Below are 25,382 nucleotides of genomic sequence, written 5' to 3' on the forward strand. Positions count from 1 at the left end.
CTAGGCTACCTAGATAGGCAGACCCAGTTCCACAAATAAATTAGTACCAAGCTGGGGAGATGGCTCAGTTGATAAAGTGCTTGCCATTGCAAGCATGAGGCCTAGAGTTTGATTCCTACACTAAGTCAGCAAGTCACTGAGAGACTCTGCCTCTAAAACCTGAGAAATGATATCTGCACATATACACATGCACACACATGCATGTGCACACACAAAAGATAGATAGATAGATAGATAGATAGATAGATAGATAGATAGATAGATAAAAATTCATATTCTGTGAAGGTTGGAGATGGTACAGCAAGTGGAGCTCAACTGGGGCTCTGTCTCATGTCAGCACACATTCTCTCTCTCCTCCCCACCCCACCCCAAATGCCTGGGCGTCCTCCTTTTCTGGATCAGTCCCCTTCACTGGCCATCCCTGCCTTGAGACACACACCTAGTGCTGTCTGCTACCTTGGGCAAGGATCAGACAAAAGGCATTTCTATTAGCAGCTGTATTTAGCCTGTTGTTTAAGTCTCACCTCCTAGCTAGACCATTCAGACAGAGAGAAAAGGCAGTGCTTAAGAAATAAACAACTGCCAGGCGTCCACTTGCTCAGCACTGCAGGCTGCCGGTTGGGCTGTTGGCTGCATTGACTTAGTGGTGAGTGACAGTTTCATTCAGCATGGAGACCCTGTTTAATTGGCCGTGAAATCAAACTTTTGTATTGGCACGCCATCTGCCTTGATACCTACGTCGTGTATGCCTGGGCGTTGGAGGAATACATCCAGCGAAGCCCCTTGGTCATGCTGCACTGGGCTCTGCCTTGGTTCAGAGAAGATGGGATAGCATATGAACAAATGTATCTCCTACACTGGGGCTGGTGAGATGCAGGCATGGAGAGCTAATGCTGACCCATTCCATCCTCTAGAAACAAGCATAGCCTCTGACAGCTGCTGTGTTTGTCCCGGAAGAGCCTTCTGAACAGCGCAGTAGAGGAGGAAGATCACAGAGTCTGTGTTCTCTAAAGAACACCCATGCCGAGAGCTGAACTCTGCAGTTCCACTCATCTTTGTGAGATGCTATGTCTGCGGTGACAGTGACACTTCCTTGGGAACATTCACAGTTTCTATCCTGGTGCCTCCTTGCTGCTTTCTTAAGACCTCCAGGAGGACTTTCTCTGACAGTGTACTAAGAAACAAGATTGATAATCCAGGAATCAGTTACCGGTGATCAGTCACGGGGGCGTCTATTAGAGAAGAGTAGCCAGCGTCAATCACCTCAGGATTCACCCAGAGATCAGTCGTTTGAGGACCAGTCATACAGAGATCACTCACCTAGGGGATCAGCCAGTCACTCGGGTTGATTTATCCTGAGAATCAGTCACCAGGAACCAAAAGTCACCTGTGGTTATCTTGTGATGTTATCAGAGGATCAGGCATCTGGGGACCAGGCAGGAGGTCAATCTGACATGTGTTAAGATGTCTAGGGATCATCTAAGAGACCCATCACCTAGGGGATCTGTCACCCAGAAATGTCACCCAGAGATGAGTCACTTGGGGGACTGACTGACCAGTCACCCAGGGGACCCGCCACCCAGGGGACCTGTAGCCTGGGAAAACATCCTCTCAGATTCATCCTCCAGGATCAGCTAAGAGAAACTGGCCTTGTGTGTGTGAGACGTGTGACGTGTGGCGACTGGTCTCTTCAGGCCATGGCACAGGTTTCTCACAGCAGTGACAGGTGGGTCACCTGCACTCACTGCCCAGGGTTGCCTTGTGATAAACACAGCCATGCTGTCCTCTCCTATTCTGACTGAGATGGGAAGCCAGGCACTGGGGATCTTCCTGGTACCAGAAGAATCAACTGCACAAATCTCATTATTGTTAATACTTCTGTAATGTTATTTTTCTCACAAATTTGTGGAGGTATTTTCTCCATCACTGATTTATTGAGATATTTAGCAGCATAATAAAAATGAGAAAAACAACCCACAGTTGGGAAACAGTGGCAGCTCTCACAGCTGCCAAGGGTTTTTTTTTTTTTTTAACCCACTGGTGATCGCCGTGTAAATATTGGTATGGATAAATAGTGCAGTGAATTATAATCCAAGTATGATATGCTAATTTTCGAAGGCAGAATTAAGCAAAATAAAAAATGCAAATATTCTCTTCTGTTAATTTGGAAGGAAATTATCTTGGCGCCACACCATCCTCCCCCGTTTTTGAGTATAACTAGATGGCTGAGTAAATCGCTCAGCGTTGAGATCCTATATCAATATTTTTAAATGTTTTTATAAAGCACGCACAGAGTCCTGGAGCTATGACAGAGAGCTTAAAGTCAAGTATAGTCTTTGGGTGTCGATATAAGCAGGGAGGTGGCATTCGTCCCCAGTAACAGCAGAGCATTAAGGAACCATGGATTCGGAGGACACAGAGAGCTCACCACAAACACTGAGCGTGTGTTCTGTAAGCCAGGACACAACAGCGTTCCTTCCTGGAATGTGGGTTGGAGTTGTGTGGGGACATGATCTCTCTCTCTCTCTCTCTCTCTCTCTCTCTCTCTCTCTCTCTCTCTCTCTCTGCTGTCCCCGAACTGTACATAGCCTATGAGAACAGAGACTCTCCTCACTGGCTGAAGGAAGTGGGCCCTGAATATTTGTAGGTGAACCAGGGAGGCATCAGAGGGGCTTCAGGGCTCTGCAGGCCACATGTATTAAATGCACTATCACTCTAGACTGTTTTTAAGTAAAATTCACCTAGGAAATATAAACCAGGGCTGGAGAAGTGGCTCAGGGGTTAAAATCACTTGCTACTCTTACAGGGGCTCTGAGTTTGGTTCCCAGCATCTATTTCAGGCTTGCAACTAGCAATAACTCCAGTTCATGGGGAAAAGAGAGAGAGAGAGAGAGAGAGAGAGAGAGAGAGAGAGAGAGAGAGAGAGAATGCCACACTGGCATTCATTCTATGTATATAAGCCTTTATTTTAGGTAGAAGGAGGGACCACCTATGCTACAGTTTGCCGTTGTGACATTGCCACCCCTGACAATGTTAATATGTAGGAGTAAATCGTGAGGCTCTACTCTCTGCTGATGCCTTTAAAATGATTGGCTTCACCTCGTTCATTAACCTGTGACTATCAGGGCTTCGCCAGGGCAAAGTCTAAACTCTGAGCAAACACAGACTCAGGTGCTGGCAGTCTCCTCCTGTTTACCATTGGGCTAATCCATCCGAGTGCATCTTCTGCGAAGGTGGTGCGGGAGGCTCCCCTCTCCATCGCCCTGGGATGAGAAAACCAGCAAGTGCGTGCACATATGTATTCAGTGGGCTTTTCCTCCCCAGGTCATCGTCTTTATCAAGTCCATGTGCTTTTGCCTGTGAGAGGAAATTGAACTTGGAAAGGATTACTACATTAGAGGGACAGTTTAGACTCTTAGCCCACCTTTCAGCAAAGCCTCCTCGGAGAATAATTATATTTTATTTGCAATCCCTCACGTTGTGCTGACTGTGTGCGAAGCAGTGTGCTAAGCACTTTAGAAATAAAAACATTCAATCCTCAAGGCTGGCCTATGCTGTGCGTGCCTTTGTCATTGCCATATGACAAGGCACAGAGAAGTTGAATGCTCTGCCTAAGGTCACATCACACAGCCGATGACAAGACCACTAAGGTTGTGTAGACTGTTTGTTCAGTCATGGTGCTTTGTGGTTTTTGGTTTGTTGTTATTGTTGAGACATGGCCTCATGTAGCCCAGGCTACCCTAGAACATGCTGTAAAGCCAAGGGTGACTTGAATTTCTGATCCTCCTGCCTCCACCACCCAAGTGCTGGGATTACAGGTGTGTGCCATACCAACCAGCTTCATTGGTTGTCATAGGTGTTTTCTTCCCTCTGTTGGTGCTTTGGGATCAAAACCGTTCACCCCTCTCTTCTTTTCTACATAACATTTTCTGGCTTAGATCTTATTCTTGTTTTCCTAAATATCAGAATTTACATAAACTTAACATTTACCTACTATGGAAAACTGTGCATAAAAGTCACCCCTTTAACATAAGCATGCATGCATGCCTGAATGTGTGTCTGTGTCTCTGTCTGTCAGTCTGTCTGTCCCTGTGGAGGCCAGAGGTCAATCTTGAGTGCCATTTCTCAGTCACTCTCCACAGGGTCTCTCTCTAGTCTGGAGCTCACCTATTAGGCCAGGCTGACTGGCCATCAAACACTAAGGACCACCGTCTCTCCTTCCCCAGCTCTGAGACATGTGTGTGCCTCCATGTCCAGCTTCTTAGTGGGTGCTGGGAATGGAATCCAGGTCCCTATAATGATGCAGCAAGTGCTTTACCCCTGAGCTGTCTCCCTAGCCACACAACAACCTTGTTTAAACGTAGCATTGAGTAACTGTATGGTGCTGTGTATCCATCACCCCCATCCACCTTCCATCTTGGAAACCCAGGCTCTGCCTACAGTTGAGTTCCAGTCCCTGGAACCTCTCATTCTACACTGCGTCTCCAGCACTTGAACAACCCTGAAGAGACCGCATCTAAACAAAATTGTGCAGTGTGTGGCCTTTGTCCACAGGATGACTCCAGTGGTATCTTGTCCTCAGCATCCATGCATATTGTCATCCCTCCATTTTGAAAGTGGAGTAACGTTTCCATTGCATATCCACCAAGTGTTTACCCCCTTGTCCACGGGTCACATGGGTAGTTACACCTTTCAGCATTGTGAATAGCATTGCTGGGAACCTGGATTTGCAAGCAACTGTCCAGAATACAAAATCTTTTTTTTAAAAAATGCATTTAGCACCACTGACTAACAGTGCAAGCTCAGGGCATAGCTCAGCAGTGTCCCTAGCCTGTATTTGTCACATAATCCAACACTTCGCTCTGAAAGAGATGAACCCCAAAGTAGATAGATGGCTTATAGCCACTCCAGGAGCATACGTGTGCATTCTGTTCACAGTGCCTGGAGAACTCCATGTACCACCACGGTGATGGCAGGGGCTAAGGGAGCTATGCCTTAAACTATCCTCTTGAGCCTGGTGTAATAACAAAGAGATCGGGCCTGCCCAGCTAGCTACTCTGGGACATTTGCTGATGACAGAGACACACCTTTTCTCCACCTGTGGCCCTCTCCAGTCTCTGAGATTGCCCTCAGATGCCCTGTCACAGGCAGCTGTGAGCTGGCCAGCCAGGCAGGTGGGCAGCCAGGTGCCTGGAGCTCACTGTAGTAACTTTTATTCGCCTGATGTAATTGTAGCCTCCTGTTTTCAGCCTCTGAGACTTACTGCTGAGTGAGCTCACCACTTCCTAGTTCTTTCTGAGCTCTGGTTGGCTGGTTCAACTCAGCTGTTCTGGCTAAAACTCCTTTCTAAGCTGACTGATTCAATCTGGCTTCTCTCTGGGCCTCTGACTGAATTGTTCTGCTTGACCTAAAAATAACTCTAGCAACTTGTTTAATCTTCTGGCTCCTTCTCATTCTCTGGCTTCTTCTGTCTTTACCTGTGTGTACCTTGTTCTCTCTGCAACCTGTCTCTATGAAACTCTCCCAGTAACACTGCCTTTTTCTTCTCTTTCTCTCTGTGCTGCTCTCTCTTAAGTAGCTTCCCTTCCCTTTCTCTTCTCATGACAGTTGGATGTATCCTATTATGTCAAATCTTTCTCTGATTTGTCACTTTGTCTGCCACTCATTTATACATCACTTTCAAACATGGGTGCTTCCTTCAACAAACTAACTTTACCTTCATTGTTTGGGATTAAAGGTGTGAATAAGGGTGTGTCTGTATTCCAGCCAGAGGGGTTAAAGGTGTGTGCTAAGGTCTGAGCCACATCACAACTAAAACCAGGTATTTTCAGTAAAAAACATGATTTTGGGGTTCACAGAGTGATCAAATATCCTGCAACAGCTATCTCAAGACCAGTTGTCCTGACCTATGCCCCGTCTCTGATCCCTCTTGCAGATGAAGGCTTATGGGACATGTTTGCAAAGGATCTTCCCAGGAGTGCTACATCCTACACCGTGAGCCTGGACAAGTTGCGGCAAGGGGTAACCTATGAGTTTCGGGTGGTGGCTGTGAACAAGGCAGGCTTTGGGGAACCCAGCCGCCCTTCCATTGCAGTGTCAGGTAAGCCCTTCAGGAAATTTAGGGGTGTTGTCCTTTCTCTAAAAGATGGAAACATAAAGTGGAAGCACCCATCCATCTGTGAGAGGAGAGGGCAGGCCCTCCAGCTGGGTGGAGGAGGTGCTGCAGATCAGATGGCAGTAGGGAGCACGGTGTAGATCCTCCTCACTATGAAACTCCTCCCTGGGACTGCCTTCTTCGAGCCAAACCCCAGACACTGAGCCTCTGGCAAGGACCCCCAAACCGACAAGGTGAGATTTCAATGTCAGACTGTGTCAGGACTCACATAAATATCCAGGCATGGTGACATGCACTTACAGTCTTTTCCCAGATCTGCAGAGGCAGAGGAGGGGTGACTGGGTTCTGATTGGAGATCTGCAGGGCAATGAGGGACCCTCTCTAAAAGGAGGTGGGTGGTGTTTCTGAGGATGACACCAGAGGTTGACCTCTGGCACACACACACACACACACACACACACACACACACACATACACACAAGAGAAAGGAGAAACTGCTATGAAGCAGTTTCATGCCCACATGCCCTTGAACTGCACACAGCAAACTGCAGGTGGGATGCAGCTCATCCCTATCATGGGACACCAACCACAAACCCCTCTGAGCTCTCGCAGTACCCAAGCCAGCAGTGGCTGCCATCTGGACTGTAGTCAGTTCATAACATCCTTCAGAAATGCTAGCCACCGTCACCCACTGGCCTCGCATCAGGACACAATCCCTGAGATGCAAACTCCCCTCAGGACAACTGAAGCCCCTCTTCCCTGCTGATCGGCAGAATGAGCTCATGGGTGGTTATCTTGAGAGTCATGGGACTTGCTATATGGGATATTGAATGCACAGCTAGACACCTCACTTACATCCTTTGGATTCAAAACACTGTCATTGCCTGAGAAACCCTGTGGTGCACCATTATCCAAAGCCAATTCCCCCTTTATTCCCAGCATGCACTCATCTGTCATCCAGCCAGTGAGACACTTAACGCAAAGGTGGATGTGTTCTCTGCAGGTCTTGGCAGCTGGAGGCAGACCCCAGCACTGCCTGCAAGAGGCCCATCATTCAGGGCCCTAGGTGCTATTTAACCAGCTCCCCGACAGGGACACCCCTGACGGGCACTAGTGGAGCCCTAGGACTCGCCAGCACCTGCAGAGAAGACATTTTCCCATTTTCCTCTTAGTGAACAGAATAAACAGGAAGGTGCACACCCTTTGCCAAAGCAGCTTTTACGAGCACCATTCCAGAGGGGATGTCTCAAAAGCAGGTTTGAACATGAATCCTGTAGTCTAGCTCAGTATTGTTGGGGACATAAAATAAATAACACATAGCCCCAGACTTGAGGGGCCCCTGGACCAGAAGAGGAGGCCAACAGGTAGCTAAACAGTAGATAAACAGATAGATGCACAGTGAGCATCTGAGGACAGCAATGCGTGTCAAATCCAGAGAGCTTGAAGGCTCAGCCCTTACCTTGTTGGTCACCAATGGAAACCACTGGGGGGGGGGGATTACAGTATTCCATCTGGGCAGATTTCTTCAGTGTCAAAGGATGGATATGAGGAGACAGGATAGTAGAGAATGATCGTGATGCTGGGGACCTGGTTGCCATGGTGAGACCATCAAGTATAACAAAGCAAAGTACACAGCGTCCCTTGAGGGAAGGTTGAGCTAGGGATGGGGAAGCAGGGTCACATGTTAAGTCAATGTTTCTAAATAGGTGAGGTTAGAGGACAATGGAGTTTGTTCTAAGGGTGAGGTCAGGGGTGGGAGAGGATGGTCTGCTTGCTACACTTCTGTCCTGTCTTAACTTCTCTTCCTGCTGCTGTGACACAATACCCTGACAAAGTTAACTTAAGAGTATACCTCTTGCAATGGTTTCCATCTCAAGGTACAGCTTATTCTGGTAGGGGAGTTAAGGAGCTGGGAGCTTGAGGCAGCTGCTCCTGTCATACTGACAACCAGGAAGCAGGAAGTACTGAATGCACGCTCATCTGCCTGTCTTTGTGTATATAGTATCTGAGTTAGGGTTGCTGTTAAGAGACACCATGGCCAGGGCAACTCATATAAAGGAAAACATTTAATTGGGGCTGGTTTACAGTTCCGAGGTGTAGTCCGTTATCATCATGGCGGGAAGCATAGCGACATGCAGCAGACATGGTGCTGGAGAGGTAGCTGAGTGTTCTAAATCTGGTTCCCAAGAAGCAGGAAGAGACAGTAAGGCAGTGGACCTTGCTTCAGCATCTGAGACCTCAAAGCCTGCCCCCAGTGACACACTTCTTCCCACAAGGCCACACCTCCTAATAGTGCAACTCTCTGTGAGCCTGTGGGGGCCATTTTTATTCAAACCACCATATGCAATCTAGGACCCCAGCCAGGGAATGGTGCCGCCCACAGGTAAGATGGGTCTTCTGCCCACATCAGATTACCTGACCAACATGATAACCCCTTACAGCATCCAGAGGCTTGTCTCTTTAGGTGATTCTAGATTCCTACCAAGCTGAAAGTTAACCATGACAAATCCCCAAGCTTGACTCTATGGAGAAAGCAGAAAAGTTCCTAAGGGTGGATTTTCAAACCTGTTATGGAGCTTGTGGAGGTCCCAGAAAAGCATCTGCTGAACTGTGATAGCCATGACAGCTCTTCGTCCCCCCTGCTGTCAGGTGCTGGGGGGACGCTGTGTGTGAAGCTACTGTTGAGCCTCCTGCTATATGGTCTCTTCCACAGCTCAAGCTGAAGCCCCATTCTATGAGGAGTGGTGGTTCCTGCTGGTGATGGCACTCTCCAGCCTCCTCCTTGTCCTCCTGGTGGTCTTCGTGCTGGTCCTGCACGGGCAAAGCAAGAAGTACAAGAACTGTGGCACAGGTGTGGCATCTGTCTCTCTCCCCATGGTGACCTGGCATTTGGTTACTCTGCTGAATCTGCCAGGATCTCCTTTAACAGTGCGTGCATATTAGGGAAATAAGTACAGAAATAAGTCAGTGACAGAGCACCTGACCACAGTACCCCAGTAAGGAGCTGGGGGTGTGGCTCAGTGGTAGAGCCCCTGCCTAGAATCCCCCAGTAAGGAGCTGGGGTGTGTCTCAGTGGTAGAGCCCCTGCCTAGAATCCCCCAGTGAGGGGCTGGGGTGTGGCTCAGTGGTAGAGCCCCTGCCTAGAACCCCCCAGTGAGGGGCTGGGGTGTGGCTCAGTGGTAGAGCCCCTGCCTAGAATCCCCCAGTGAGGGGCTGGGGGTGTGGCTCAGTGGTAGAGCCCCTGCCTAGAATTCCCCAGTGAGGGGCTGGGGTGTGGCTCAGTGGTAGAACCCCTGCCTAGAATCCCCCAGTGAGGGGCTGGGGTGTGGCTCAGTGGTAGAGGCCCTGCCTAGAATCCTCCAGTGAGGGGCTGGGGTGTGGCTCAGTGGTAGAGCCCCTGCCTAGAACCCCCCAGTGAGAGGCTGGGGTGTGGCTCAGTGGTAGAGCCCCTGCCTAGAATCCTCCAGTGAGGGGCTGGGGTGTGGCTCAGTGGTAGAGCCCCTGCCTAGAACCCCCCAGTGAGGGGCTGGGGTGTGGCTCAGTGGTAGAGCCCCTGCCTAGAACCACCCAGTGAGGGGCTGGGGTGTGGCTCAGTGGTAGAGCCCCTGCCTAGAATCCCCCAGTGAGGGGTTGGGGCGTGGCTGGGGCGTGGCTGGGGCGTGGCTCAGTAGTAGAGTGCTCACTAGTATACTGGAGTCTTTAAGCTGCATCCTCAGCAAAAGAAGAGCTGCAGGCCTGTAGTTTCTTCCCTTCATGTTAGCAGTGTGTCTTATTAGCGATGGCACTGGAGTTCCTGGCTCCTGAGTCTTCCTTCCCTGTTGCTTTTAGGCTCTCATTCTAAACAGGATTAGAAAAGATGTGTCTCATCCTAGCCCTTCTGACCATAGGGATAAGCTGGGACCCATCTCTGGTATCCGGGGTAGCTCACTGAGTGTGATGGAAACATCCCTGTGGTACGGCCTTTCTTGTGTACTTGAGCCTGGGCCATACTTTCCAGTCCCTCCACATACCCTCCCCCAGCTCTGACTCCTTCTAAGGGTCAATCCTCGATCTCCACAGAGCTCCATGCTTGGCATGAACCAGCGCTCCAACAGCACCTGTGTGCTGCAGGGCTGCAGATCTTTGTGCGGAGTGGAGGTGGGGGTTTAATAAGATGGAGTGCCTGAATTGCCGGGACATTAGCAATCCATCCCTGAATGGAAAGGGTTTATTCTTGTTCTTTTCTGTGTAAATTCACTTCTAACAAGTGTTCGTAAATCAGATTTTATTCCCCTGGGATTTATAGTGTATGAATGACATGTCATTTTAGTGAGTTACAGAACAGCATAAAGCCTTTCTCCCCCCCCCCCCCTTTCTCCCAGACTTTTGGCTTCCAATACCCAGCCTCCCCCTCCGCATTAATTTAACATCATAATTGAAGCGTAAGGGTGGGGCTTGTGTCCCAGAAGGTGACATGGGGAGACTTAAGCCTGTTAGTTGTCTCCTGGCAGGAGCTTGTCAGCCCCTCGTGTTGTTCTCACCTGCCCAACACCCATCAAGTCACACCTGCCCAACACCCATCAAGTCACATGCCCGAGCCGAGGCAAAGTTAATATCCATTTACTGGGTCTATGGGCTTTTCTCTCTCAGCCTCCAGCTACATGGAAGGCACAGGGTACTCATCACAGGGAATCCTCTCAGAGTGAACATATACTTTACCATGTCTTAGGCAGGGCTGTAAGACACCATCCTAGGGGCAGCAGGATAGTTGAGAACATAACACATAAAATCCTCACCCTCAAAGACTCTCAGCCAACACTGGAAAGACAGAGTCTGAGCACTGAGTACACATGCTAGTGCAAACTTCCCCAGTGGGGCCTGTGGAGATGGCTCAGGGAATAAGAGTGCTTGCAGCACGAACATAAAGATTTGAGCTCAAGTCCCCAACACCCACATAAAATTTAGGGCACGGCAGTGCCCATGTCTATAACCCCAGTACTATATGGAGCTTAGCGTATTCCAGAAAACTCTCCACAGACACAACTAGAGGTTTATCTCTTGGGTGATTCTGAATTCCAATAAATTGTCAATGAAGATTGACTATCACATAAGGCTAAAGAGGTGGCCCAGCAGATGAAGGCATCTGCTTCCAAGCCCAAAGACCCAAGTTCAATTCCCAGGACCTGCATGATGGGAGAAGACTCAACTTCTGAAAGTTGTCCTCTGACCGCCACACAGGGACTGTGACATGCACACCCACACAGAGAAACACACTATATAAATAAACTTATTTTAAAGTTTAACCCTCACAGACACACTTTTGTAGATTTATTTTAAAGTCTACAGTTTGGACTGGGCAGTGATGGCACACACCACAGAGGCAGGCGGATCTCTGAGTTTGAGGCCAGCCTGGTCTACAAAGCGAGTTCCAGGACAGCCAGGGCTATAAAGAAAAACCCTGTCTCAAAAAACAAACAAACCAAAACAACAACAAAAACAGCCCATAGTTTACCAGTTAATGCAGAGACACATGTAGCCATCATCACTATGTGTTTGGGACGTCTTTATCACTGTCTAAAGGAAGGCCTTTCTTTACCTGTCTTACCCGTATAAGCATTGTTTTCTAACTTCCAATTTCATTACATGATTGTGAGACTCCCCCAGCTTCTAATGAGGGTATGCATTCTGAACACAATTTCATAAAATATTGGCCAGGATACTGGCATTGTGGCGCCAGGCAAGACAAACACTGCAATGCTAATATCACTATTTCTCCAGTAACTGCCTCTCTCACTGAGGCTGGTGCCATGTGGTTCTGGGGGGTTACATGTGACAAGAACACAGGAGCTCAGGGTGTTAACTGGCCCACCCCTATGTCACTGCGGCAGACTCACGACTAAGACTCTGCTGGCTTTCCCTACTGGCTCTAGGTAAGGGCATCTCCAACATGGAGGAGACAGTGACCCTGGATAATGGAGGGTTTGCCGCCTTGGAACTCAACAGCCGGCATCTCAATGTCAAGAGCACCTTCTCAAAGAAGAACGGAACCAGGTAGGAGGCTGTGCTGACCACTGAAGGCTGGATGCCTGGTGTGCCTGCATCCACCAGTCCTGCTAAACAGATCCCACAGTTGAAAGCACAGCTCACTGACCAGCCTGCTCCTGACACCAGGCAGTGCTGGATCTGGGGTTCAGATGGCAAAAGGATTAGTGATGTCTTCTGTAGGGAGCAGGGCCCCGCGCAGGAGCCATAGACTAGGGACACCTAGCAACCTCTAGGCTTTGTCTCTCCTTGGGTCAGGGACCTTCCAGTTCATCACAGACTGCACCAGGCTTGACCTGCATCCTAGATGGAAGGCTTTTTCATAATTGTCACTGCTCCCTGCTTTCCAAGTTGCCCCTCAGTGACACAGACAACCCTTTCAGATGTGGTTGGAAGAGAAGACAGGTGTGGCCCTCCCCCACCCTCCAGAAGCTCTTAGCTCTTCACCCCCTGCCAGCTTTAGCAGGAAGTAAGTGTCCCAAATTGGAATTAGAAGGTGGCCTTGACCTGGCCTTTGAACATAAACATTCTGAAAGATGGCTCAGTCAGTAAAGGGCTTACCATAAAGAATAAGCACCTGAATTCACTCTCTGGAACCCAATAGGAGAGACCAGATGCATGTGTGTATCACTAATCCCAGTGACAGCTAAGAGGATTCCCGGAGCCTGCTGACTAGCTAGCCTGGGCTACTCAGAGAGTACCTGGCAAGTGGGACCCTGTTTCAAAAGAAAAAAAAAAAAAAAAATACAAGGCAGGGACTAGAGAAATGGTTCAATATGTAAAGTCCTTTCTGCAAACATGAGTTCAAATCCCCAGAAACCATATAAAGCAGCATGAGTCTGTAACTCCAGCACCCCTGTGATGAGATGAGAGACGGAGACAGGAGAATCCCCGAAAGTGCATGGGCCAGCAGCCAACAGTGTCTGTATCAAACAAGATGGAGGGCAAGGGCCAACACCAGAAGTTGTCCTCCACATATGTGCCCTGGCATGTTCAACTGCACTCACACATATGAACACACATAAACACACACACACACCTTCACACAGACATAGGAGAGTGCCTTCCCCGAGTAACAGACCATGGGCTTTCCAGTGTTGAAGGTGTTGCTTCCCGCAGGGACACTTTCAGTACACATGTGCTTTTCACTGCAGAGAGTGGGGCTCACACAGCATCAGAGCCAAAGACCTCAGCGACAAGCTCACTGTGCCTCATGATGCTTTGTCCTCTGCCATTCAGAGACTTGAATTGTTTGGAGGGCACTGAGGCCAGCACTCATCTTCGGAGGAAGCAGGTCCCAACCACTCTTCCACTTGGTCCCCAGCCAGAGCACAGTGGGCTGCCACCCCCTCACTAGCTTCCTTGGGGCAGGAAATGGAAGCCAGTGGTACCCAGTTCTGCCTTTCTATTTCACTTGTCTAGTGCGAGTCAAGTTTCTCCTGTTGAATCAGAGAAATGTGAAAAAGTACTCACATATGTCAAGACCAAGAGGGGCTCTCACAGGGAACTGTAACATACTGGTTCCACCCCCACTGCAAGCCCCTTCCCACCTCTGAGAGGCTCCTGTCTTGAGGCTCCTCGCCCAAGGGCAGACAGCCCTCAGTTTGTTAAGCTCCCGCACTTCCTAGGTAAACAGGAAATTACTGTTCAGTAAAGTTGGAAAATCTTGACCCACAAAGGAATATCCCCAAGGAGTTCTCTACCAAGAGAGACTCAGATGCCTGATATCAGCCAGATGAGAAGCTCTGGCTCCTATGGAGCTGCCGTAAAAGCTGCATAGGATGTGTAGTTGTTGGCTGAGGAGGCCTTTCCAGCAGGGTGCACTGGAGCTGACCTATATCATTCAGGTAATCAAGAGGCTAAGGAGGGAGGAGTGCAAGTTTAAGGTATGCCTGGCCTATAGAGTTCAAATCCAGCCTGGACAATGGAGTAAGACCATGTCTCAAAATAAAGAGAGGGCTGAAGATGTAGGTAAGCAGTTGAGCCTAGAATCCCCCAGTGAGGGGCTGGGGTGTGGCTCAGTGGGAGAGCCCCTGCCTAGAATCCCCCAGTGAGGGGCTGGGGCGTGGCTCAGTGGTAGAGCCCCTGCCTAGAATCCCCCAGTGAGGGGCTGGGGTGTGGCTCAGAGGTAGAGCACCTGCCTAGAACCCCTCAATGAGGGCTTAGGGAAATAAATCATCAGTAGTGCATTTGGCTAGAGTCTACCAGACTGGGTGTGTGACTCAATAATGACCTGACATGGTAAGCCTATTATGTACAAGGCCCTGGATTCAATTTCCAGTACAGAACAGAAATGCCTTTTCTAATTCTTTCCAGTTAAGCTATCTGGACGAAGAAGGCTGAGACCCTTCCATCCACCCTCTGTTCAATCAGCCTCAGGGGCTCTATGTAGGAACACACCTACATGGCTGCTAGGTTCCTGAGATCCCTTGGCCCAGCTCAGAACAATAGCTTTGTGTGAGGGTTTGGAAGGATGGATAGTGTAGACAGTGAGCCCCCAGGCATCTGACCCTCAAGCACTGAGGCAGTTTCTGCAGAGGGAAGGTCAGGTCTTCGGTCTGTATCCATGTCTCCAGAGTCAAGTGCCACCTTGTCACTCAGCTATCTGAGGGAGGTCAGGCTGACACTGGATAGTCTGAAGCAGCCAGAGGGTCTCAACTTAGCTGCTCTGCAGCTCACACAGCAGTCTTCCCTGCAGAGGGAAGGCCTTGCTTTCATCCATAACAGCTGGCCTCTCTGAGAGTCCTGAACTCTCTCTCTCACAGGGTTGAGAACTACCGTGAGCCCACGGAGAGCCACAACAATGTCAAATTGAGTCAGAGAGGAAGACTGGCCCTTTGTTCTCAGCAGCCCTGGGTTCACAGATGTGAGGGAACAAAGAGCCAGCCCTGTGCTGCTTACAGTCAGCCTGCATGTTTGCAGGGCCCCGGGAACAAGGTTATGCGGGTCACCCAGACTGCTCCTCCAGCTGAAGTCTCACATACCTTTATAATGGGGCCAGAGCCAGCCATGATGGCATAGTCCTGTCATCTAAATACTCAGGGCCTAAGGTAGGAGAATTGTATGTGTGAGGCCAGCCTGGGCTACATGGCAAAATTCTGTGTAGGAGGAGAATGAAGGAGACTAGGATAGCTCAGTGGGTAAAGCACCTGCCCTGCTCACAGAGCCCTGAGTACAAATCCCCAACACACACATGAACAGCTGGACGTGATGGCACACATCTGTAGCCCCAGCACTGGGCAGTAGAGACAGGGATTGCTGGGGTGATGCTTGCCAGCTAGGCTAGCCAAACTGGCAACATACTCTATTTCAAAACTAACGTGGAAAGCAATTAAGGTAGACACTGGTGTCAATGTCGGGCCTCCATATGCATTCACACGCATGTGTACATGGACCATGTATGTGAACACATGCGTAAGATATACACACAAATAAAAAGTGTTAAGGGAAGCACAGTTGGTTCAAAGCTATCTGGCCAAGTGCCTGCTTTTATGCGAAAAGGCACCATTGTAGTGCCTTAAATTTTAAAAAACAAAGCCCCACAGATTAATCAAAATGGTTAGATAACAAATGACAAATGACATTCCCAAAATAAACCATTTTTGAGGTGGAGAAAATGGAGGCCCAGAGCCCTGTAAGATGGCTCAATAGGTAAAGAAAGCACTTGCCACCAAGCCTAGTGGCCTGAGCTCAGTTCCTAGGACACACATGGTGGAGGAGAGACCCAAGCGCTCCAAATTGTTCCTGGACCTCCACACGTATGCATGACACATGTACATGTGAGCACACGGACATCCACATTAAAAAAATAAATAAATATTTTTAAAAGAATCTCTTGAACCTTTCACGGGCCTTCCTTGGGGAAACTAAGGCAGAGCCAACCCTCAGGGAGTTATGATGACCAGGATGCCAGAGTCACTGGGAAATGGCTTTCTCATGCTCAGGTCACTAAGTGTGACTTTCCTGACAGTGGAAAGGTCATCTGCCTGCAGTCCATCACGCAGCCTTGCACGCTGTCTTCAGCCCGAGGGTCCTGCACATAGGGAAGTCATCTAAGAGTGCATCTGGCTATCTAGCTGACCACAGTCACAGAGACCCCTGAAGAGCCCAACTCATTTAACAATGCATCAATTGTAAGCACAGATTCTCCCTCAGGTTAGAATGTCTCCATCTTATATAAAAATAAACCAGGGGAGCTGGAGAAATGGCTCAGCACTTAAAATACCTGCCATGAAAGCATGAGGCCCCGAGTCAGATCTCCAGAACCCATGTGCATGTCAGGCAGAATGGTGGCCTACCTGTAACTCCAGGTCTCTGGAGGCAACGTCAAGGGATCGCTGGAGCAAGCTACCTAGCCAGACTAACCTTATCAGTGAGCTCTGGGTTCAACTGAGAGACCCTGCCTCATATATAGAGACAGTGAGAGCAATTGAGGAAGCCTCCTGATTCTCTATACAGGAACACACACAAGCACATGCATGCACACATGCAAACATGAAGACCCAAGTGCACATAATAAACATGAATGTAATGTTTAAAAACTAATAAAAAAAAAAAACAAGACAGGAAGTTGTAGAGTGCAGGGTATGTTTGTTTCCCATTGCCATGTGACAAATGACCACACTACAGCACACATCTCACAGGGTAGAAACTGTCCCAGCCTGACTGGTCACCTCCTAGTAGCACCCATGACTATATTCCTTATGCCACTGGGCTTTGTTCCTAGGTAAGACTCCAACTGGCCAGAGTTCTTTTCCAAGTGCAAGCCAGCTCTTGGTTGAGTGTGTCTGTGTGTCCCCTGTGACTTAGGGCTGGCCTTTTCCTTCTATAGACTAGGGGCTACCCTTGGTCCCCTGCTCTCAGAGGTCACCCACAGCGTGTGTTTCTTCCTGCAAAGCCAGCAGGAGTTCCTTTTGGGTCTGTCTCATTTGGCACCAGAGGTCTGCATGCGGCTGAGGACAGCTACGGATGAAGACCACAGAAACTCATAAACTCACTTAGAGCATTATGAGATGATTTAGAGTAGCTGAATCAGAGAGCTCTGGGTTGGGCGAGAGACACTGCCTTCATAAACAAAGTGAAGAGCCACTGAGGGGAGACATAGCATCAACCTCTGACCTCCAAACGCATGCATGTGCATCCACACACATGCAGAAATGCACACATGCACGGTGCACACGAAAGGGTTGGCCATGCTTCACAGACTATCTCCAGCTGGCCAAGATGACCTTCTTCATACAATGTCATATGATTGTGACAAATATAAACAATGGCCCCACCCTTTCTGCATAATGTAATATGATCACAGTCGTCCCTATGGCCCACTAATTACCAGACATGGGCAGCTCTGCCTACAGTTATGGCAGGGAGCAGTGATTGAGCTAAGGGTTCTGTCCATCAGTGAGAACTAATGCCTCAAAGCCTGCTTGCCCTGGGTCTAGCTTTATGTCCTGTGCCCCAGCAGAGTGGGAGCCCAGGCTAGGGCACATGTCCCTAATACCCACTCATCAGCAGGAGACAATCCACAAATCTCCTGACATGCCAGGCCTCTTCCCCATAGATCTGCCCTCATCCCAGCCAGTGCATGCCATCCTTCCTCTGTCTCCCAGAGTTCTGGGCACTCTGCACCTCCACCGTCCCAGACCTCACATGTCCTTCTTGTTGAGAGTCCCACTTGATCAGGACAGCTTGTCCCTAGTGCCCCAGCCTTGCACCATGCCTGAAGCCTACGTGCTGTAGAATCACAGATAGCCAATGCCTGGAGATATAAATCAGTCATGACACATAATGTGCAATCATGGGAACACTTTCCTCCTATCCCCATGTGAGCAAGGCCAAACAGCAGCCTAGGAGTCCCGCCCCCAGGGGAGTGTCTTTTGTCCAGAATAACTTGTGGCATCTTCTTATTTTAGATCTCCACCTCGACCAAGCCCCGGAGGGCTGCACTACTCTGACGAGGACATCTGCAACAAATACAATGGCGCCGTACTGACGGAGAGTGTGAACCTCAAGGAGAAGTCGGTGGATGGGTCAGAATCCGAGGTCAGTACCATGCTTGCTTCCAGTGCCTGCTTCATGAGCCTTCTGATTCCTCAACGTGTCTTATCTCATTTTGGTCTCGTAGTCACCATGGGATGGGCAGAGCTGATGGCGGAGGGTCCATTGTAGATGAGGGAAGCACGTGAATCTGAGTGGTTACATAGCTTTTCCTGGGAGATGGAAAACAATGTCTATTCACACAGATAGGGAAGTACCAACCAACAGACCCAAGAAAGATCCCGTCCAAGTCAAGTGATGGACTGCACTCCTCTTGTTGCTGTGACAAAAGATCTGAGAGAGATTTAGGTCAAGCAGGGTTTATTTGGCTCACAGCTCAGAGGAGCAGTCCATCATGGTGTGAAGGCACAGAGAAGGAGCAGAAGGCAACTGGCCACACTGTATCCATAGTCGGGAAGCAGAGGGACTGTTCTCTCCTTTTTATTCAGTCCGGGACCTCAGCCTAGGGAATGGCACTGCCCACACTTAGGTTGAGTCTTCCCAGCCTGATCTAGAAACTTCTTCACAGATGCTTTTGCCTCCTGTGTGATTCTAGGCCCCGTCAAGTTGGCACTCGATCTAAACCACTGTATGAACCAGTGAGTTTATTGGGGTTCCTTACATGAGTGTAGATGACTTTCAAACAGCTTCACCCCACAAGGAGCCCCACTCCCAGTTAACTGCCTATCTTCTAAAGCATCTCAGGATGTGGAGGGCCCTCATGAGGATCCCTAGAGGATCTCATATCTGTTGTGAGCTCTCCTGCTTCCTCCATGAGAATATGCTAATGAACTCAGTCTCAAGATGTCATGGTGACGGTCATGTCCAACCCGAAGGATGCAGCCTCACTACACAAGCTCATAGTGATGGCTTCCGTGGGTCAGTCAGTCCCTCTCACACATACAGACAGAGCAAATGCTACCAGCCTGTTCACTGGATATCAGGTCCTACTTCTTAAATCTCAGGACTGGGGTAAGAGATGGACAAGACCAGTGTTCCCCGAGCAGAGGGCACCCTGCAGGACAGAGCACCGGTGTGGGCCCAGAACCCATCCCCAGGCCCTGTGTTTGCTAGATGGTCTCTCTCACACACTCCACGTCTTGGCAAGTGTTCTAGTGCTATAAGGAGACACCACCACAACAGCAACTCTTATAAAGGAAAGTGTGTAACTGGGGCTTGCTCACAGTCCCAGAGGTTTAGTCCATTATGCAGGCAGACTTGGAGGAGGAGAGGTAGCTGAGAGTCCTACAGCCAGATGCTCAGGCAGAGGGAAGAAAGAGAACTACTGGGCCTGGCTTAGGCACTTGAAAACCTCAAAGCCCACCCCTAGTGACACACTTCCTCTCACAATGGCAACACCTACTTCTACAAAGCCACACCTCCTAATCCCTCCCAAGTAATGCCACTCCGTTTGACTAAGCATTCAAAACTATGAGCCTATAGGGGCCATTCTAATTCAAACCACCACGCTCTACTTCTCCCAGTCCTAGAGGTCACAGGACCTGGACCTCCCATCGAAAGGCATGGTCCACCAAGGGTCACCAACAGCCCAGAGTGGGCACTGGAAGTGCCACTCTCTTTAGAGATGAACCTATTATTTTCTGGTGTGTTCCAGATCTTGGTTAGAATGCCAGAGGACCTGAGCTTATGAGACTGATGGAAAGTAGAATTATACAGCACAGCCCTGAGACTGGAGAGATGGCTTAGTGGATAAAGTGGGGACCTAAGTTCAATCGGCAGCACTTATGCAAAACACAAGATGCGGCAATATGTGCTGTAAACCTAGCACTGGGGAGGCAGAGACAGCAAATCTCTGGGGTTTGCTGGCTAGGAAGTCCAGATGACTGGTGAGCTGCAGGCCAGTAAGAGAACCTGCCTGAGAGAAGCATGTCACCTAACATTATATACATGCACATGTGTACCTGCTCACTTAAGCTTCAGCACACAGGCACGCATGCACACACACACACACACACACACACATGTATGCACATGCACACACACACACACACACACATGTATGCACATGCACACGCACACACACACTAAAAATTATAAAATTAAAAAGTAGACACTCATGTCCACCCCAGAGTAGCACTTCCTACTCCTCCCTCCCCATCTCCCCACTGTCCGTCACCCCATCTTGTGGGAGGAGCTTCCTGCTCTAGCCTCCTAGTGTTTAAGAGGGATTCACACACAGCCTTATGGACCAGTTAATGGAATAAGGGAAACTCAGGCTAGACATGTGTCACTCACCCCCTTCACTGAGCAATCCAGCCAGTGACCAGTGATATGGGGTCCCACAGGTTCATCAGCCCCCACTGTGCTCCTGGGCCCCAGGGCCTGCCTATCTCAGGCTGCTTGCTCCCCATGGCGTAGACAGTTTACCCAGCAGAGTGTGTCCCATACATGCAAAAGGGGGCTTCAACAGGGAAAGCCAGCAGGTGGGGGACTCCAGGAGGTGTTAGCACCCCTGTCTCTGTGACTCACACTGGCCAGCATGAAGCGGCCAATCAATGGTTCTGCCAGGTGTCCCCAAGGGTCCTATTAAGCCTCAAGAGGAGCGAGAACCACGGGCCATTTGCTATACACATATGCCTGACTCCCTCTCAGCATGCACCTCTAAATCAATATTTAATCTAAAATACACTCTCACCTTCATTCTTGACCTGATTTCGGGCCTTATTGAACCCCAGGGCTCAATGAAACAGCTCCTTTTCAATTGCGGCTTGTATACGAACTCCAGTGAGTGGGCAGTGGGTGGTTGCTGGCGAGGTCCAGCTGAGCCTCACCTTACATGTTCTGTTTACAAAGGATGCCGGGTCTGTAACATAGCCTCAGGCTCGAGGGGAACCTGTGGGCAGTGAACAGCCAGCAGCAGTGCTCACGTCTGCAGAGGTGCAAGATGTGTTTATCTCTGCTGCAGGGCTGCCATGGAAAGCCTGCGGGAACAGGCCTGCCTCTTCTGGGCTGAGGTTAGACAGTGTCACCTCGTGGTAGTTGCTCTTCAAAGAGCAGCATCGCAGCAGGCTGCCTGTCTCCACAGATAGAGCCAGGTCTTGTGGACAGAGCCTGGCATCTGTCCTTAGCTGCTGGCCCACTGTTCCAGCAGTGTTTGTCATTGGTGGTGACTGTGTGGTGACAGCCGTATGTGTGGAGAGCTCCCTGCAATTGGCACACATCACTCTGTGGTTCTGAACTCTGAGCACGGGCCTCACGTCAGTCATTCTCCACGTGCTTGGTGTCCACCCTGTGCGTGGGTCATTCTTCTGAGGTTCTCCAGCAGGCAGAAAGTGGCACTGGGTACCTCAGGTCTCCAGAGCCCATCTTCACCCCATCTCTCTCACCCCCAGCTCCTCTAGCCCAGTGCTAGATAGCGGCTGTCCTATCCTACATCAACCTAACTTGAATTCAAGAATTTTCAGATTTATATCTGCTCATAAAACGATTCTCCAAATGGACTAATGAAGGCTGGGATGCAGCTCAGTTGGTAGTGTTTGCCTGGCAACCATGAAGTCCTGGGTTCCATCCCTAGGGCTGCATAAACAAGGTATGATGAGGCACACCTATAACCCAACACTTGGGAGGTGGAGGCAAGAGGATCAAAAATTTAAGGTCATAGCAAACTTGTGGCCAGCCTGGATTCATGAGACCTCATCTCAAAATGGATTAATGAATTGGTTCATTAATTAAAATTTTAAAAATAGGTTAATAGAACATGCCTGGGTCTATTTCTCTCAAATGTATGAAATGGTTTGGGATTCAAATTCAACTGATATTTAAAAGGAATTTAAAAGATAACAAGATTTGCCTAAGGACTAAACTAGGAAATATACATACATACATACATACATACATACATACATACATATGTGTATATATATGCACATACATATATAAATACATACATATGTACATATTCATACAAATACATACATATACATGCACACATACATGCACAAATACATGTGTATGTACACATGCATAAATACATACATTTACACATACATGTACACACACACACACACAGAGGCAGAGAAAGCGGGGTGAGCATGGAGAAGCCAGTGAGGAAAGGGAGGCACAGAGAGGGGGAATGCTGTGGAGGTGCAGCATTCCACTAAAATGAATTCTGTAAGGTGTTGCCTTTCTTGGCCCTGTGACTTCCTGGGGAGAGATGAACAAATGTCTGTCGACCCCAGATAGGACACCGATGAGAGACCAAAGAAATGACCCTGCCCAAGTCTAGTTTAGTGAATGAATTTACTGGAGTTTCTTACAGACAGCTGTATCAGCCGAAGTCCAGCCCAACACCGGTGACAGCTCAGGAAAGCTGCATCCCCAGAGCTCCCGAGTGCTTTGCAGCCAACCTGGGAGGTGGGAGGGTCTCCTCTCTCTTCCCAGCAATTGTTTCTGCTAATATGATATTGGGGGAGGGGCCTCGGGGATCTTGTAAATTTCAGGAGTTTCCTGCGACTTTTGAGTTTCCTGTACCTCTTGAATCTTAATGAGCCTCCCTCCAGGAGCACAGGTTTCATTTGGGAGGTAAAAGCTACACAGCATCCACATGGGATGCTTGGGGCTAAGAGGTTTTGGAAGCTTTCCCAAGGTACTCACTGAAGAGCTGGCCAGAGCACCTGGCCAAGTTTCCGCTCTCCTATTACACCTGCCTCTGGGAACCACCGAGGCACATCTGCATGGCTGTGGAGGCTAGGGGACTATGAACTTGACTGCCTGCCCCTATCACAAGCCCTGTGCTGTGTGGAAAGCGTGCTCTTGTCACTCCCCAGCTGTACCCATGGTTCACAAGTCCTTTGGAGTAACATTTCCTTCCAGAAGCCAATGAACTAATATAAACACACAGTCTCCAAAGACCTGAGTCCTGGGCCCTGGAGCCTCTTAATATCCTGAATAACCTGGGCTATGGAGCTACCTGAATGCCCCATGACTGCCAACTAAGGACCTCTGGGACTTCCTGGCTCCTGGATGAGTCCTGGCCACTCTGTTTACCGAGGTTCTTTGTCTTGCTGTGTCTTCTAAGTGAGGGAACTGCGGGAAATTGCAAGGACCTCAACCAAGGGACCCATTGGATCATCCTGGAAGGGCCAGTGCAGATGGCTAAGTTCACTTGGATCAACCTCTAATTCTATCTGGAGTGACAAAAAGAGCCATGGTGTGTTTTGTGACATGTATGTCAGGACACTAACAGGCCCCTATGTCCTCATGGGCACAGACTTTTCTCCACACCAGTATTTCTGGAAATGGATTTTATGCCCTGGGCAGAAATGGCACTTACCTCTGGTTTCCCAGTGAAACTCAAGCTTCCAGGAAAGATGATACTCCCAGAAGAGATGTCTTAGGATTTCTGCCTCCACCTCTCTTGGGGTTCTAGAAAAGATGGGGACCCTGGCCTTCCTATGTGCATCTGGTGTCAGCCACTGACATGATCCTATGGCAAAGCACTAGACAGCACGGTATCCTTAATACTTGATTTTACATTTGAATCTTCAAACTGCCTTCCAAGAAGGAGAAACATTTTAGGTCTATATTCTAGGCTTGGGGATGTTGGTCCATGGCTTGCCCAGAACACAGGAAGCCATGGGTTCCATCCCAGCACATCTGCAATATTAGCACTCAGGAGGTAGAGGCATGAGACATTCAAGGACATCCTCAGCTACATAGGGAGTTTGAAGCCATCCTGGGCTAATGAATCCCTATATGGAAAAAAATCTCAGACATACTTGTAAGTTAGCATTCGGGTGGATGCTCTCATCGCCTAGCAACCCTGAGTGTTCCTGGCACTCGCCCACCTCTCTAAATGCCTTGTTGTAATTCTGCAACTTGGCTATGTTTCTGCCAACCTCTACTTAAGGGTCCAGAGCTGTGTTAGGAAAATAGCCATCGGAGCTAAATAGTATTGACCACTGTCTCTTCTGAAGGTCAGAATCACCCAGCCTGAAGACAAAGCTACTTCCAGAATAGTGGGCTGGAGACCTCAGAGGATGCCATTCCCAGTGGGATGCCAAATTAACCAGGGAAAATGATTTTGCAAACATCCACCTGCAAGTCTTTGGAAACAGTGCTCAGGGCAGACTGTGAGTGGAGATTCCTGAGAGCCACTGGGGCTGAGGAGCTGCTCAGTAAAGCACCTGCTGAGCAGACATGGGGACCTGAGTTTGATCCCTAGAACCTGAGTAAAAGGTAGTGTGGTGGTGAGAGCCTGTGATCCCATCACTGGGGAGGCAGAGACAAGCAGATTCCAGGAGCTCACTGGCTAGACGGTCTTACCAAATAGGTGAGCTCCAGGCTGGGATTAGAGGTTGAAGCGTGGGGACCAGAGTTCAGATCCCCAGAACTCACAAAATCCATGCACAGTGGTGTAGAATCCCAGTGTTCAGGGTGGCCAGGGGCAAGAGGATCCTGGGTGCACCCTGCCTGTCAGTAAAATCAAATCACCAAACTCGTTTCATCGAGAGACCTTGTCTCAAAAACTATAGGATACATACACACACACACACACACACACACACACACACTGCACATGAATGCTGCCCCTCAGAAATTTTTTTTAAAACTCAAAACCAGTTTTCAAAATTCTTCCATCTCTAGCTAATTAGAATAACTCCTCATACCTAATTGGTCCCCTGGTGGTGTGGGACACTCTTTTATCTTGCTGGTACCTTGCTGACCCTTGTCAACCTGTTGGGAACTCAGTCAGTCTGGGGCAGCACTCAGCCACTTTCCTTTCTCTCTATGGTTTCCTGGGAAACCAGCAAATCAAGACTTCACATCACAGGCAACTTGGAATAAAAGGAGGAGGGAGAGGAAGGAGGGAAAGAAGGAGAGAGGGAGGAGGGAAGGGAGGGAGGGAGGAAAGAAGGAGGGAAGGGAGGAAGGGAGGGAGACAGACTAACCCAGTGGCAATGCCTTTTTGCCAATAATTCTTACTCAGTAAAATACATCTTCATTAGAAATAATGTCACATAAAGAGCAAACAGAGCTGCAGTGGACGAAGGATGACATCCTGGATGTTGCCTCCATTGGGGAAGCCACAGCAAGACCTGAGTGGAAGTCCATGTCACCAATCACCTATCTGATGTCCTGTGTCTTCCCTCTAAATGATGGGCGAGAAACAAAGTGGACAGTCTTAGCCTTTCTTCAGCGTTGCTTTCTGTACTCGGGTAGAGTTCCCTTAGATGAGCTTCGTCCATCA

The 25,382-nt window shown here is 49.1% G+C and overlaps 1 protein-coding gene across 1 annotated transcript in view; it reads left to right on the forward strand.

Annotated features, from left to right (window-relative positions):
- The window catches only part of Sdk1 (sidekick cell adhesion molecule 1), a 964,506-nt gene that overhangs the window by 929,292 nt on the left and 9,832 nt on the right, over positions 1-25,382 (forward strand). The window contains exons 41-44 of the mRNA XM_076923544.1: positions 5,936-6,100; positions 8,829-8,966; positions 12,025-12,145; positions 18,049-18,178. Of these exons, the coding sequence (XP_076779659.1) occupies positions 5,936-6,100; positions 8,829-8,966; positions 12,025-12,145; positions 18,049-18,178 (554 nt within the window). The remainder of the gene's footprint in view (positions 1-5,935; positions 6,101-8,828; positions 8,967-12,024; positions 12,146-18,048; positions 18,179-25,382) is intronic.

Source organism: Arvicanthis niloticus, chromosome 24 (assembly GCF_011762505.2).
Source record: "Arvicanthis niloticus isolate mArvNil1 chromosome 24, mArvNil1.pat.X, whole genome shotgun sequence".
Lineage (NCBI taxonomy): Eukaryota > Metazoa > Chordata > Mammalia > Rodentia > Muridae > Arvicanthis > Arvicanthis niloticus.